The 15,158-nt window shown below is 49.4% G+C and overlaps 1 protein-coding gene across 1 annotated transcript in view; it reads right to left on the bottom strand.

The window, feature by feature from the left end:
• Positions 1-15,158, bottom strand: part of Pnpla7 (patatin like domain 7, lysophospholipase) — an 85,472-nt gene that overhangs the window by 6,163 nt on the left and 64,151 nt on the right. The window contains exons 22-26 of the mRNA XM_085835116.1: positions 9,660-9,723; positions 8,773-8,941; positions 7,412-7,594; positions 6,343-6,461; positions 74-230 (exon numbers count right to left, since the gene is read on the bottom strand). Of these exons, the coding sequence (XP_085691242.1) occupies positions 74-230; positions 6,343-6,461; positions 7,412-7,594; positions 8,773-8,941; positions 9,660-9,723 (692 nt within the window). The remainder of the gene's footprint in view (positions 1-73; positions 231-6,342; positions 6,462-7,411; positions 7,595-8,772; positions 8,942-9,659; positions 9,724-15,158) is intronic.

A 15,158-nucleotide genomic window follows, 5' to 3' on the forward strand; every position in this document is an offset into this window, starting at 1 on the left:
CAACCTTTTACTGCGCTCTGCTCTACCTTTGCCACACAGCCAGCCTTCCTGATGATGGGGGTCACCTGCTTACCTCTGCCCACTGCTTGGCCCGGATCCGTGTTTGGCTGTAACTCCGCTCCTCAGCAAACAGAGCACCCATGAAAGCTCCGATGGACGTGCCTCCGATTATGTCCACGGGGACGCCACACTCTGCTAGTGCCCTGAGGATGCCCACCTGGGCACACCCTCTTCACCGATAAGAACAGAGAAAGAAAATAAGCACCAGAGCCAGGCCAGCCCTGAGCTATGTGCCCTAGGAAGGCCCAGGCCAAGCCTGAGCTATGTGCCTTAGGAAGGCCCAGGTCAGGCCAGAGCTATGTGCCCTAGGAAGGCCCAGGCCAGCCCGGAGCTATGTGCCCTAGGAAGGCCCAGGCCAGGCCTGAGCTATGTGCCCTAGGAAGGCCCAGGCCAGCCCTGAGCTATGTGCCCTAGGAAGGCCCAGGCCAAGCCTGAGCTATGTGCCCTAGGAAGGCCCAGGTCAGGCCAGAGCTATGTGCCCTAGGAAGGCCCAGGCCAGCCCTGAGCTATGTGCCCTAGGAAGGCCCAGGCCAGCCCGGAGCTATGTGCCCTAGGAAGGCCCAGGCCAGCTCTGAGCTATGTGCCCTAGGAAGGCCCAGGCCAGCCCGGAGCTATGTGCCCTAGGAAGGCCCAGGCCAGCCCGGAGCTATGTGCCCTAGGAAGGCCCAGGCCAGCCCGGAGCTATGTGCCCTAGGAAGGCCCAGGCCAGCCCGGAGCTATGTGCCCTAGGAAGGCCCAGGCCAGCTCTGAGCTATGTGCCCTAGGAAGGCCCAGGCCAGCCCGGAGCTATGTGCCCTAGGAAGGCCCAGGCCAGCCCGGAGCTATGTGCCCTAGGAAGGCCCAGGCCAGCTCTGAGCTATGTGCCCTAGGAAGGCCCAGGCCAGCCTGGAGCTATGTGCCCTAGGAAGGCCCAGGTCAGGACAGAGCTATGTGCCCTATGAAGGCCCAGGCCAGCCCTGAGCTATGTGCCCTAGGAAGGCCCAGGCCAGGCCTGAGCTATGTGCCCTAGGAAGGCCCAGGCTAGCCCTGAGCTATGTGCCCTAGGAAGGCCCAGGCCAGCCCTGAGCTATGTGCCCTAGGAAGGCCCAGGCCAGCTCTGAGCTATGTGCCCTAGGAAGGCCCAGGCCAGCCCGGAGCTATGTGCCCTAGGAAGGCCCAGGCCAGCCCGGAGCTATGTGCCCTATGAAGGCCCAGGCTAGCCCTGAGCTATGTGCCCTAGGAAGGCCCAGGCCAGGCCTGAGCTATGTGCCCTAGGAAGGCCTGAGAGGCAGCTGGCCTTTCTTCCCTCCTCAGAACCCAGAGTTTGCATGACCACAGTCAGTGGGGCAAAGAAACAAAAGGCTGAGAGAGAAGTCTTGATATAATTTAGAATCCCTCTTTCTGGAGGTACCCAGGTGTCTGTAGGGCCGAGGTGAGAAGGCAGACTTTACTATGGAGAGCCAGGGTGGCCTTTTCTATGCACTGCTGATTCCATCAGAGCACCAGAGTCTGGGAAAATAAACAGGCTTTTTTTTTTTTAAGCTTAATATGGTTAGAAAAAGTGGGAATGAGAAAACCTAGAAAATACAAGTCCAATAAGTACTGGGAATTGAACCAGGGTCCTCGGGAAGAGCAGCCAGTGCTTTTGACCATTGAGCCTTCTCTGTAGCCCACAGCCTGGTTTACATAGTAAGTTCCAGGAACAGAGAGACTGTGTTTCCTTCAAAAACAAAAACACCAGACCAAACCAAACAAAACCTATGGTTGAGAACTGGGCGGGGTGGTACACGCCTTTAATCCTAGTACTTGGGAGGCAGAAGCAGATGAATCTCTGTGAGCTGAAAGCCAGACAGGTCTACACAGAGTTCCAGGCTAGCCCGGGTTAAATACTGAGACCCTTTAAAAAACAAACAAACAACAAAACAAAAAAAAAAAAAAAAAAAACCACCAACAACAATAGCCCAAACTCCAAACAAACAACAAAAAAACAAGAGTTGAAGAGATTAAGGCAAGATTGGTAACGGACATAGAATGGGAAACTATACACAGGATCAGGTAGAGATTATAGACATGAAATGCATAACTGCAATGCCAAAACCAACAAATGCGTGCAACAGCAGAGCAGACATAGCCCAAGAGAAAGAAGGCATACCATGGATATTGCTGTCCTGAAATCACAGCTGCAGTAACATCCGACCTGACACTTTCACAGTGGGGCCTCCCATCTCACTCTTTTTTTTCCCTGACTGCCCTTTCAAAGCTTACACTTTTGCTCTGTTGACACTTTCTAATATCTGGTCTTGTCCATTTTCTGAGAGGTCCTGTGCTGGCCTCAAATTCACCATCCTCCTCCTCTTCCTCCTCCTCAATGTTGAGAATTTACTAAATAAAGAATAAACTCACAAGCTGCCACGGGGTCATTGGCAGCAATTTATGAAGTAGTTCTAATTTCCCTTGATAGCTGGCTGTCTCATGCTCTTTCATACTAGTCTTAATTACTAATTAACTCTCATATCACACATTGAACATAAGTGTGTGTGTCTCTGTGTGTGCCTGTGTCTGTGTGTGTGCATGTGTGTATGCCTGTATGTGTGTCTGTGTGTATATGTCTGTGTGTATCTGCCTGTGTGTGTATGTGTGTGTCTCTATGTGTGTGTTTGTATTGGTGCGCGCGTGTGCGTGTGCATGTGTGTGTGTATTACAGAATAGCTACAAAAGGATTGAAAAGACTTTACTGGAAGAAAAGTCAATACAGAGACAACAGATCACTGCATCACTGCAGATGGCTAAGGTGTAGTAAGATTATTAGCTACATAGTTACTGAGCTGTTAGGGGCCTGGAGAGCAGCAGCACCAAGGGGAGCGCAGCCTAGCCTGCTTGGCAAACTCCATGCTAAAAGACCCTGTCTCAAAAAGCAAGGTAGATGATACCTGATACCTGAGAAATGACACCTGAGGTTGTCCTCTGGGACAACTGTAGGCGTGCACATGCGCACACGCACACGCGCACATATACACACACACAGAGGCACGCACATACTTGTACAGACAGACAGACAGACAGAGGCAGAGACACACAGAGAGGCAGAGAGATAGAGACAGAGAGTGATATAAAAATTAGTTCCTTCATTCAAAGCTGCCACTGAAAGAGAACCAGAGACTGAGGGACAGCACTAGCATAAATACACCTGGAAATTCTCTGGGAGGCTGGGGGAGATGGGGGTGGGCAGCGCGAGACTTCAAATGGATGCTTTGCAACAAAGACAGTGAAAGAGGGGAACCTGAGTGGCTTCAAACTAAAGTCTGACAACATCCAGGGTAAACTAGAAGAGGAAACCGGAACTCTCACACATGGCTGGTGGGGTGTAAACGGTGTCACGACCCCAAGATCAGGTAATTCCACTCCTATATTTGTCCCAAAGAAAAGAAAAACATATATCCACTAAAAGAAAAAGGATGATTATAATTTTGCTCCTTATAACTGGAACCAAAAAGCCCAAACATCTGTCAAAAACAGAAGGAAGGCTGTCAAAAATCCAGTGATGAGGGCATCTCATGATGGACCCCCACCTAGAACTCAAACAAACGTCAGTCTTCACTCTGATGGGCAAACCTAGACAATGAGCACGCATGGGAAATTCTGAGCAAACAAACAAAGCAATAAATAAAAGACGTGCCACTGGCGGTCTCAAAGCAATACCTCATTAAGGAAAGAGACAACACTATGGGAGGAAAAGGCCGTCCCCAAGTTAGAACATGACAGTAATATTTATAACACCTGAACTTGTGAGGCTCTGGCAGGACAATCTCAAACTCCAGGCCAGCCTGAATCAGGTAAAGAGAACCTGTCTCAAACAAAACAAAATAAAGAAAAATAAAATTGAAAGTGTTAAAATATTTTAGTTGAAAAATTATAGTTGAAAGATACAATTGAAAAAAATCTCTAAGGAAACAGAACAAAAACAGAGTTTAAAAAGATATGAGAAGGGCTGGTGAGATGGCTCATCGGGTAAGAGCACTGTCTGCTCTTCCGAAGGTCCTGAGTTCAAATCCCAGCAACCACATGGTGGCTCACAACCATCCCTAATGAGATCTGATGCCCTCTTCTGGCGCATCTGAAGACAGCTACAGTGTACTTATGTATGATAATAAATAAATCTTAAAAAAAAAAAAAAAAGGCTAGGAGAAGCAGAGGCGTCTCTTGGGACACCACTATTAAGCTCTGGGAAAAGAGAAGAGAGAAAAGCAAAGACTGTTTTTAAAATGGAACACTCTGGGGCTAGAGAGATGGTTCAGAGGCTAAGAGCACACTGAACCTCCGGAGGATTTGGGTTTCATTCCCAGCACAGCACCTACACGTCAGCTCACAGCTGTGACTACAGTTCTAGAGAATCCGACACCCTCTCTAGGTCTCTGCAGACAATAGATATTCATGAGCTGCACATGCAGGTAAAATACCTACATACATAAAATAATGAAAACTGAAACATCTCCTAGAGTTTCAACCACATCAATTTCCAAATGTGAAAGGTCTCAGGGGACTGCATCACAAGTGAGACCAGCAGCAGCAGCAGCACTGAGCCACTAGCACATCCTTTCAAACAACAAAATTAAAAGAACTCCCTAAGGCTCCAGAAAGGAAAGTCAGAGCATTGAGTAAACAGTATTGGTAATCTTGACAATACCCAAGCTACACACACAGTACAACTCTGACACAAATTCTCAGATATGATTTTCATTCTGAATTCTATGCCTAGCCAAACCCTCACTCATGTCTGAGAGCAGAGGAGAAGGCCTGTGGACAGGTCCAGTGCTAACACTGTGACCTCCCACACAACCTCTCCAGGAGATTTCTACAAAGATAAAGACAGGAGACGTAGAAAATAGAGCTAAACAAGGGAATAAAACAAAGGCACTTGTTAGGATGGTGGCAAAGACAAATTTCAGGTCCAACAATCAGCTGGAAAGATATCAGTAAAGATGAGGGAGTGATGGGCTGGAGGATGCACAACCCTAGAAATCTCAAAAGGAGACGATCTGGATGGAGAGGGTGTGAGTGCTCTCTCTGGGAGTGTTCGCCAGAACACCGATAATACTGCAAATGGAACTGAAGCAAACACAGCAGTCAGAAACTCCTGAGAAGGAAATGATGTCAGGGTCCCATGGACAGGATTCATCTCTGAAAGAGCTGCACCCTTACAATGCGGCACACACACTGCCAGCACAGCACGGGCTGTCACAGCACGGGCTGTCACAGTGCTGGGACCTCATGACGAAGATGAGAGCGAGAGACAGACGGAGGCAGAGCCACGGACCACGAGTGTTCACAGCGAGCAGCGCATGCACATTGTTGGGAGGTTGGACGTAGTTACTTCTGGGCAGCCTTGTAGACTTGGCTCTGGGAGGGGCAGGCAGATGACTGCTTCTTTTATCTCACAGAACCATACGGCTGTTAAGTACCCCTTGAGCAAAGTGAAGAATTCATCGACTTGCAAACCAGGACCAGGTCTAGACCTAACTGTTCTAAGCTTCTACTATCCAGAGCCACAGATAGGACCAGGGCCTCTCCCTACCTGGCAATGGAGGCTGTCACACCACTCCGCTAGGCCAGCTTTCTCCAGGATCTCAGGATACAGTGGCATATCACTTCACTACCAAATTGAACAGAGGCCAGCTCCAGAGCTTCAGAGCACCCTCTTGGGAGATGGGCACTCTGATGCCACCCTTCACGAATATCTGGATCACCACTTCATCTTCCCCATGATACCCTGGGCCTCCACCTCTTTCAGCTCAGAAGGATCAGATGACAACTCAGGGCAGGAATTACATGGGTTAAAAGTCCTTTAAAGAACCCACAGCCCAAAGAAGTAAAGACCATTTTTCTAGTTCATGAGCACATTAGGTCATTCCTCCACAGAGAGTATATTAAAGTGGGAAGAACTTCATGGGAGCCCAATGGGGAAGCAACATAGGACAGGAGCAGACAATATTCAAAGAGGAGACACATGGCTAACCAAACAAATGCTTCTAAGCATAGACGTTCAGACAACATACACATTTTCTTCTACCAAACTGGCATCAGTGGAATCCAGAACATCTGGGCTATAAACGTTCATATACCCAGATACTTAGGCATGCAGACCACACCCTTGCCATCCATGCAGACTCTTTCCTGGGGATACTAGTGTGGTCCAAGGGTGTCTTCATCTATGGCACCACACTACCATCTTCCTCAGTCAGGGTAAAGCTGGTGGGAATAACTGTCATTCCCACATACATAGCACACAGTTGGATGGGAACTCACCTAGCTCCACCCCCTCCAAGCACCAAGGCAATGGCATTGCCTGTCAGCATCCGTGCCAGGCGGGAAAAATCAGAATGACGGTCTGGTGGTCGTTGGAAAACACGTGTATACATCTCAACCTGAGAGGAGCCAAAGGAAGACAGAGGTCTGTGCATTTCTTCAGCTAAAACTCTGCATGTCTTTTTGTTTTTTCTTTTTGGTTTTTTGAGACAGGGTTTCTCTGTATAGCCCTGGCTGTCCTGGAACTCACTTTGTAGACCAGGCTGGCCTCGAACTCAGAAATCCACCTCTCTCTGCCTCCCGAGTGCTGGAATTAAAGGCATGTGCCAACACGCCTGGCTATTTGTTTTTGTTTTTGTTTTTTTAACTCTGCATGTCTTGATTTGCCTCATATCCTATCCTTTCCAGAACACAGCCCTATGAGCACCAAAGTGCCCGGAAAGGTCCAAGCTTACCTGGTGGGTACAAACAAACCAGGAGGGAGCTTCTAGACTACCTAAGACCACAAAGCCCCCTAGGATGTCCTACCTGAGTCTCTCCACTGGCCCTCTATGAAGACAGTATTCTCAGGAGCAGAGATGCAGTTAATAGGATGCTGTCCATTGAGCTGTGAGGGTTGAATGGGCTATGGCATGTGGGCATCACCTAGTTTTTACACTGGGCCCGAAGAACTAAAGCTGACCCAAGGAAGAAGTGTCTCAGGGTGTGTCTGCTTCTGCCCTGAAGGGATAGCGTAGGGACCTGATCATGAGATCTCTCTGGGGCTTTGGCTAAATGTGAGGCTCTCAGCCTTGGACCCTGAACCTAAGTCAAGCACAGACTCCTGGGCTTCCCAGGTCTTGATGGCCTCTGTGCTTGTGCTCTCACCATGTTGTGCCTTTCTTCATCTGCAAGGTAGCACAAGAATTAAGGTCACAGTCAGAGTTCAGAGGCAGAGGCAAGCCCAACCAGAACCCACAAGCCCTGATGCTGCGTAAAGGGGGAGGAAGACAATTTTAAATATATAGCTGAAGGCTAGAAATGATGTAGTCAGGGCCAAGTCCCACTGAGCCAGCCCACCAGGCCTCACCAGCTTGGGCAAGCTCCTCTTAGAGAAGACCCGGCGTGGGCAGCAGAGGTGCAAATGGCCAGAACACCAACTTCGCATGTTGAGCCACTCCACTGTGCGGGAAGGCACTGGACCATCCTCTTTGTGCAGCAAGATTAGCTGCTTCTGGGCACGCACAGCTGTGCTCTCCAACATCTGCTCCAGCTGGGGGAAGAGAAGGGCCTGGTCAGCAAGTTCAGGCAAGCCTGAGCACTGAGCACATATAGAACCAAGGACCATCACAGAGCTGTCCCCGAGATCTACACTCAACAATACCCTGATGACTGGCCCCAGAGAAGACAGTGTGTGATTGGTCTAGTTAGTAGCTAGGCTATAAAGATGGCCCATCTTGGGGTTACTAATACTCTGACCACATGGTCCACTCAACTGTAAATGCTGGGTGGCCAACATGGCTGTGAGGGTGCTCAGGGTACGAGATAGGAGCGTGTTCTGTATCTCAAATACTACTTCATGAATGTGCGCTACAACCTTTACAAATGATGCACACCTTTTGGGGAACTGCCCTTACAAAATAGCACTGCTTCTCTACAATGGGGACCATGTCAGAGGGGATGAATTTGGCTGCTCCAAGATTAGACAGGCAGAGGACATGCCTGAAATGAGAGTTGAGCAGGTAGACCAGAGAGGAGACGAGAACACTAATCAAAATGAAGACTTATTGCTCCTCAGAGTTTTCATTTCTGGGAAGGACATGGGGCTTTTCGGCCATACCTGCAGCCATCCACAAAGGGAAACTGAAAACAAGCCGCTCAGCACTTGGCCGAATCTAATAAGAGCAAACAAGCCCTCTGGGGTCAACAGCCTGAAAGCCTCTGAAGACACCTGCACTTGGCTCAGTGCTGTGCAGTAACTGCAGAGGCTGCAAACAAAGATGGTATGGTGTTCACAGTGGAGAAACAGCAGCCGTCAAAATGGACCAAACCGGGGTGTGTGTGTGTGTGTGTGTGTGTGTGTGTCTGTATCAAAATCCCACCTACTGATGGAAAGGCAAATTTCATGCTGGGTGTAGGTGGCACACACCTCTGATCCCAGCGCTTGGGTGGCAGATGCAGAGGGATCTCTATGAGTTCAGAGGTCAGCCTGGTCTATATAGTGAGTTCCAGGACAGCCAGGGCTACAGAGTGAAGCCCTGTCCCAAAACACCAAAAAATAAATTTCAGAATGATATAAAATAGGCCTCTGTTTCTCTATAACCTCTAAGAGTGAATACTGCAAAGCGTCTAAAGAGTGGGTGGAGATATGCGGGTCCTCTTCTGAGTAATATTTCAACCAAAGCAAAGATGAACATAGTTCGGGAGATGGAAGTCCCTCTGAGCACTCACCTCACCTACTGCCGGCTCTTGCTCACCCAAGCCCACAATGAGGATGCAGTCAGCCTGCCGGATGCAGCGCTGGGTCCACGGTGTGAGTGTGCCGTCTGCCTGATACAGCACAATCCGGTGGATGTCCTCCTGCTGGCCCAGCCAACTGGAGAGCCGGTACTCATGGATGCTGCAAGACACAGGGCAGCACCTCACCTTCTTAAAATAATTTTTAAATTTTATTTATTTATGTATGAGTGCTCTGTCTGCATATATACCTGCAGGCCAGAAGGTGGCATCAGATCCCTTTATAGGTGTCATGAACCACCATGTGGTTGCTGGGAACTGAACTCAGGACCTCTGATAGAGCAGACACCAGCCCCGAAATTTTTTTTTCTTTTCTTTTCTTTTTTCTTTTCTTTTTTTTTTTTTAACAGTATCTCACTATATGGCACTGCTGGCCTGGAACTCACTCTGTAGGCTACACTAGTCTTGAATTTACAGAGATTGGTCTGCCTCTGCCTCCTGATTGCTGGCCTCTCACCTTCTGTGGAGTCTTAAGACTCCTCATCTTCATTAGCATCCCTCCCACAGAACAGCAAAGGAGGCTTGGAACTAGGCAGTTGAACAGAGGCTGTGGCCAGGTCTAGAGGTTGGTGGCTTAAGAGAAGGTGAGATGCAAAGCTGCCTATATGTTAAAGAGAGGCCTGTTGTCTCCTGGACCTCTAGTGGTACCCAAGGACATATACAGAATAGAGAGTGCAGCTGGACAAGGAACATGCTGTCATGTGCAGACACCAAGCACAGGGATAATGAGGTCCATCTTAGGACCATGCCAGGGCAGCTAAGAAAGAAGTTCGGATTGGCTAAAATTCTCCATGTGAGACCGCACGGGGGCAGGGGCGCACCTGTCTAGAGCAGCGGAACCCAGGCGTTGTTTGATGTTGTCACTGGTCAGCAGCAGGACAGGACCTGAAAACAACCACCTATTTCAGAAGTCTGTCCCAGCAGCCACCTCTTAGGATCAGTGTTTACACCTTGTCCTGGGGTCAGCTCCCTGAGAGGGATTGCCGGCAATGGGATGAGCCACGCTTTTAGGCTGCCTCTCCAAATCTGGGTCTCCTGTTGATGGATGAACCAAGTCCTTACAATCTTACTTGCAATCAGGTGTGTGGACACAGGGTGGTAGCACAGACAGCATGCCACAGTAAAGCTTGAAATCCTGTAATTGCCCAAAGCCACATCTAAAGTGGCCTGGATCTAAATCTAGTTCATTCACAAGCAGATGACAAGCTTTCACATCCACGCTTCTCAAATTAGCTAAGGAAAGGTCACCTGTGGCTCGGAAGCAATGCAGAGGGCAGAGCACTGGGCACCTCAGGAAACTGCCTCACATGGCCATAGGTGGAAAAAGGCCTAGCCATGGGAAAGCCAAAAATAATACACAAGGAGACTTAAATCACTCTTAACAGGCCAATCATGATGACCCAGCCTCAAATCCCAGCACTTAGAAAGTAGAGGCAGGTGGATCTTTATAAACTCAAGGCTAGCCTGGTCTACATGCTTCCAGATCTGCTAGTCTAGAGCTACAGAGTTAGACATTGTCTTAAAAAACAAACAACAGGCCGGGCGTGGTGGCGCACACCTTTGATCCCAGCACTTGGGAAGCAGAGGCAGGCAGATTTCTTAGTTCAAAGCCAGCCTGGTCTACAAAGTGAGTTCCAGGACAGTCAGGGCTACACAGAAAACCCCTGTCTCAACCCCCACCCCCTGAAAAAAACAACAACAACAAAATCATTCTAAACAAGCTCTTCTAAGAGTGTGCAATTAAGAGATCATTTGTAAGAGTCCACCCTTTCTCTAAACAGTGTCTCAAGCTGGCCTTGAACTCCTAAATTCAAGAAGTTGACCCAGCTCTGCCTTTTAGAAGCTGGGACTACAAGCAAACTCCACTGCATCTGGCAACAGTATCAAATTTTAATTAGCAGCTGTTTCTTGGAGGCATACAGAATAAGGGGATCTTTACAGTTGTGAAGACTACTAGGATGTAACTATCACAATTCCAAGTTAAACTGTACAAATTCAGCCAGGCATGGTGGCACCTGCTTGCAGAGGGAGGTGGACCTCTGGGAGTTCCAGACTAGTCTGGTCTACACAATGAGTTCCAGGCCAGCCAGAGATACAATGTGAGACCCTGTGGTGGCACTTGTCTTTAATCCCAACACTGGGGAGGCAGAGGTAAGTGAATTCTGAGTTTGAAGACAGCCAGGTCTACAAAGTGAGTTCCAGGACAGCCAAGCTTCACAGAGAAACCCTGTCTAGGGGATGAGGGGGAGTAGAAACTTTTTAAGCAGGCAAATCTGTCCCACTACAGAGGAAGAGCAAAGGACAGCAGATCCATATGCACCTCCAGGCTACTGCTTCAACCTGGACAGTAGCAAGAGATGGGGCTACACATTTTTAATATCCATCCCTGTTAAGAGGCCATCCTGCGTAAGATAGATGAGATCTTGCGACACAAAACGTGTAGGTGCGGGCTGGAGGGATGGCTCAGTGGTTAAGAGTACCGGTTGCTCTTCCAGGGGTCCTGAGTTTAATTCCCAGCAACCACATGGTGGCTCATGATCATCTATACTGGGACCTGATGGATCTGGCGCCCATTTCTGGTAATGCAGGTGTACATGCTGACAAAGCATTAATTCAATCAATCAATCAATCAATATTAAAAACAACACACACACACACAACAAACAAACAAAAACAAAAAACATGACAGGGAGCTAGCTGCTGGCCTGACCCCACTGGGTCTGCCTGCCCTCCATGTGCTTCTGCTGTCTAAGCCCCGCCCCCTTCCCCTGACTCCACCTACCCTCAGGGGACCTTTGCTGTCTAAGCCCCGCCCCCCTTCCCCTGACTCCACCTACCCTCAGGGGACCTTTGCTGTCTAAGCCCCGCCCCCCTTCCCCCCTGACTCCACCTACCCTCAGGGGACCTTTGCTGTCTAAGCCCCGCCCCCCTTCCCCCCTGACTCCACCTACCCTCAGGGGACCTTTGCTGTCTAAGCCCCGCCCCCCTCCCCCCTGACTCCACCTACCCTCAGGGGACCTTTGCTGTCTAAGCCCCGCCCCCCTTCCCCCCTGACTCCACCTACCCTCAGGATTCCTTTGCTGTCTAAGCCCCGCCCCCTCCCCCCTGACTCCACCTACCCTCAGGGGACCTTTGCTGTCTAAGTTCCCCTGCTGCTCTTGGACGCTCTATAAAAGAAGTGTAGAGCTCCCTAGAGATCATAGTCTAGGCTCTCACAGCCAAAGCTTCCAGATCTTGCCATCAAGCCCATGGTGACCATGTCTCTGTCTGCCAAAGGCTCTGGTTCTGTGTAGGAAGGCAGGATGCTTCCTCCTACAGAGCACAAAGTAGGCAAGTCTAGGTGAGAGCAGCCTCTGGACTCATTGGAACCAGGTATTTCAAAAGTCAGGAAGCTCACCCGTGCTACCTCTCTTCACTCTATGGAGTATAGCCTAAAGGCAGTCAGGTTGCCATCCCACGTGCCTGCTGGCTGGGACAACACTGTCACCTGGCTGCCTGACAGCTTCTCTTCTAGATTCCTGGATCCAGGGAAACTAGAGGACAAAGGAACACCACCTTCCATGAAAAAAGAAAACTTCTGTTTTCTTCTGTGGATTCTTCACAAGCATAAAACCCGTGGAAATCGAAGGACCTACCACCGGCAGTCACCAGACTCAGGGCCAAGGTGACACAATGTGGCTTCCCAAACGAGGTTCTGACTCAACTGACAGGACCTTCCCAGGTAGCCTTGGGCTTACTACCCACTTCTCCCTTTCTTACTTGTAGCTCTAAAGATCGCCACAGGATGTGCTGATTCCTGAGATTTGGGGGGTGGGGGTAGGGTCAAGAGAGCTGGGTTCAGCTCTCTTAGACACAGGATATTCTCCAACATCTTGACCTTGACCCAGTGGGTCCTGTCCCATGAAGTATAATACCCAACCAAGGCAGGCTGCTTCCCGGGTTCCTGAGCAGCCTTCATGAGCCCTAGAGACCAGCTGACACTGGACCAGTACCCCTGTTGTTCCTTGCTGCCCACTCCAATAAACTTGCTTTGGTGTTACATAGCAGCTTTCTCCTAGATAAAACCATCCACCTTAGAGGGAAGCCGGTTAAGACTCAGGATATTAGCTGGGTGTGGTGGTACACACCTTTAATCTCAGCAGATTGGGAAGCAGAGCCTTGTGGATCTCTGTGAATTCAAGGCCAACCTGGTCTACAAAGACTCCAGGACTTGGACAGCCAGGGTTATGTTTCACAGAGGAAACCCTGTCTAGAAAAACCATTAAGAAACAAAAAAGACAGAATATTAAAAAATGAAACAAGAAGTTACAAGGAGAGAGAGAGTTTGCATCTTGTAGGGAAGCTAGTTAAACTAAGGAAGTAAACAACTCACACAACTCATTGACACTAACCGGACTCACTAGGTTCTTCCCTTCCCAAGTGCACACATGCAGCAAGGACTGCTGAGTTACCTGAAAAGGACACGCTCCACCATGTTGAGCTGCCTACGCGTTATGCCATATTGCTCGCTCTAGGTTTTCAGCTGTTGTGGCTGTCACCATGCTGTGGTGGGCCATGGTGATGCAGCTGTCTCTGAGTCACTTCTGCATCTGTGTGATGCAGCTGTCTCTGAGTCACTTCTGCATCTGTGTGATAAAGCTGTGTCTGAGTCACTTCTGCACCTGTGTGATGCAGCTGTGTCTGAGTCACTTCTGCACTGTGTGATACAGCTGTGTCTGAGTCACTTCTGCACTGTGTGGTACAGCTGTGTCTGAGTCACTTCTGCACTGTGTGGTACAGCTGTGTCTGAGTCACTTCTGCACTGTGTGATGCAGCTGTGTCTGAGTCACTTCTGCACTGTGTGATACAGCTGTGTCTGAGTCACTTCTGCACCTGTGTGATGCAGCTGTGTCTGAGTCACTTCTGCACTGTGTGATACAGCTGTGTCTGAGTCACTTCTGCACTGTGTGATACAGCTGTGTCTGAGTCACTTCTGCACTGTGTGATACAGCTGTGTCTGAGTCACTTCTGCACTGTGTGGTACAGCTGTGTCTGAGTCACTTCTGCACTGTGTGATACAGCTGTGTCTGAGTCACTTCTGCACTGTGTGATACAGCTGTGTCTGAGTCACTTCTGCACCTGTGTGATGCAGCTGTGTCTGAGTCACTTCTGCACTGTGTGATGCAGCTGTGTCTGAGTCACTTCTGCACTGTGTGATACAGCTGTGTCTGAGTCACTTCTGCACTGTGTGATACAGCTGTGTCTGAGTCACTTCTGCACTGTGTGATACAGCTGTGTCTGAGTCACTTTTGCACCTGTGTGGTACATCTGTGTCTGAGTCACTTCTGCACTGTGTGATGCAGCTGTGTCTGAGTCACTTCAGCACTGTGTGATACAGCTGTGTCTGAGTCACTTTTGCACCTGTGTGGTACATCTGTGTCTGAGTCACTTCTGCACTGTGTGGTACAGCTGTGTCTGAGTCACTTCTGCACTGTGTGATGCAGCTGTGTCTGAGTCACTTCTGCACTGTGTGATACAGCTGTGTCTGAGTCACTTCTGCACTGTGTGGTACAGCTGTGTCTGAGTCACTTCTGCACTGTGTGGTACAGCTGTGTCTGAGTCACTTCTGCACTGTGTGATGCAGCTGTGTCTGAGTCACTTCTGCACTGTGTGATACAGCTGTGTCTGAGTCACTTCTGCACCTGTGTGATGCAGCTGTGTCTGAGTCACTTCTGCACTGTGTGATACAGCTGTGTCTGAGTCACTTCTGCACTGTGTGATACAGCTGTGTCTGAGTCACTTCTGCACTGTGTGATACAGCTGTGTCTGAGTCACTTCTGCACTGTGTGGTACAGCTGTGTCTGAGTCACTTCTGCACTGTGTGATACAGCTGTGTCTGAGTCACTTCTGCACTGTGTGATACAGCTGTGTCTGAGTCACTTCTGCACCTGTGTGATGCAGCTGTGTCTGAGTCACTTCTGCACTGTGTGATGCAGCTGTGTCTGAGTCACTTCTGCACTGTGTGGTACAGCTGTGTCTGAGTCACTTCTGCACTGTGTGATACAGCTGTGTCTGAGTCACTTCTGCACTGTGTGATACAGCTGTGTCTGAGTCACTTTTGCACCTGTGTGGTACATCTGTGTCTGAGTCACTTCTGCACTGTGTGATGCAGCTGTGTCTGAGTCACTTCAGCACTGTGTGATACAGCTGTGTCTGAGTCACTTTTGCACCTGTGTGGTACATCTGTGTCTGAGTCACTTCTGCACTGTGTGATACAGCTGTGTCTGAGTCACTTTTGCACCTGTGTGGTACATCTGTGTCTGAGTCACTTCTGCACTGTG

Source organism: Mus caroli, unplaced genomic scaffold (genome assembly GCF_978045245.1).
Source record: "Mus caroli unplaced genomic scaffold, Mus_caroli_1 scaffold_2, whole genome shotgun sequence".
Taxonomy (NCBI): domain Eukaryota; kingdom Metazoa; phylum Chordata; class Mammalia; order Rodentia; family Muridae; genus Mus; species Mus caroli.